This window comes from Aphanomyces astaci (genome assembly GCF_000520075.1).
Source record: "Aphanomyces astaci strain APO3 unplaced genomic scaffold supercont1.792, whole genome shotgun sequence".
In the NCBI taxonomy this organism is placed as follows: domain Eukaryota; phylum Oomycota; class Saprolegniomycetes; order Saprolegniales; family Verrucalvaceae; genus Aphanomyces; species Aphanomyces astaci.
The window spans coordinates 1-1227 of NW_009799055.1; the positions used below are offsets into that span (position 1 = coordinate 1).

General features: G+C 56.6%; 1 protein-coding gene across 1 annotated transcript; it reads right to left on the reverse strand.

Annotated features, from left to right (window-relative positions):
- Nucleotides 1-7: 7 nt before the first annotated feature.
- H257_19561 (hypothetical protein) lies at nucleotides 8-1215 on the reverse strand (the record flags this gene model as incomplete). The annotated part of the gene is made up of 1 exon (XM_009848699.1): nucleotides 8-1215. A coding segment is annotated over one exon (1206 nt), but the record flags the coding sequence as incomplete, so codon positions are not given.
- Nucleotides 1216-1227: the final 12 nt, after the last annotated feature.

Consider the following 1227-nt stretch of genomic DNA (forward strand, 5'->3'; position numbering starts at 1 on the left):
CGCAAACTTGACCAACTCGGCGACGGTCACACGGAGAGTCTGAGCTGTCTCGGACAAACTCGACAGACAAGCCGTCGTATCGATGGACAGCGGCTGGTCTGAGCTGTCCGCCAGACAATTCCGTGGAATTCCGTTGGTCTCAAGAGAAGTAACAACAACTCCGTTCAGGTAGGACCGCCAGAATTCTTCGGCTGCTCGCGTGTCTTGTGCTTGGATATAGTCCACCACGTGGCGAAAGCTTGGTCGTTCCGGCAGGGGTTTGCCGTCCAGAAGGTCAGCGAGATCATTCCAGAACATCGTCATGGACCAGCCGTCGTACAAGCAGTGATGGATGGTCAGGACGCCAAAATGACCTTTGTCCGTGTTGACGATGGTCAGCCGCACGAAGTACTTGTCCGCGGTTTGGAATCCACGCGCCAGATCGTCCTCCAAGAAGTCGGCAAGGCTCGCCACCGCCACCGTCGGCACCTCCAACTCCTGGATGTCTGGCCGAATGACCTGGTACATTCCAGTCGACGTCGTCAAGAACGTTGTCCGTAGAATGTCGTGCTGCTGCACCAGCGCCTTGAAGCCAGCTTCAAACTTGGCCGCTTCCAATGCGTCCGCCAGATGTACTGCGTTTTGGAGGGCGTAGGATCGACGATTGTTGATGGTGGCATACAGCATCCCAGCTTGCAGGGGCGTCACAGGGTATACCGCAGAATTCGACCAGTTGACAACGTGAGGCCATTCTGCTTCCACAGACACTTTCGTCGATTCTGGAGCCATCGCACTTGGCCAATCCACTTGGCGATGCGTTGACACAGCCTTCGCCACTCGCCACAGCAGCATTTCTTTGGTCATTTGGCCACCGGACAACGCCAACCCCATGGCTTTGCACGCTGCGATGACTCGGACAACAGACAACGAGTCGCCTCCCAACGCGAAGAAGGACGACTGGCGACCGATCTCAGACACGTTCACGCCAAGCACGTTGGCCCACACTGTGGCCATTTTGAGCTCCACGTCTGTCTCCAACGTTTCGACGTCGACGCTCACGTCCATGGACTGCAGAACTTTCACGTCGATCTTTCCGTTGGAATTCTGGGGCATGTCGTCCAAGCCAACCCACACGGCTGGCACCATGTACACTGGCAACTGGTCCGCCACACACTGTCTCAACGCGTCCACGTTGACATGTGCAGGCGTGAAGTACCCCACGAGGTGCGTCTTGTCCTTGACAATGGC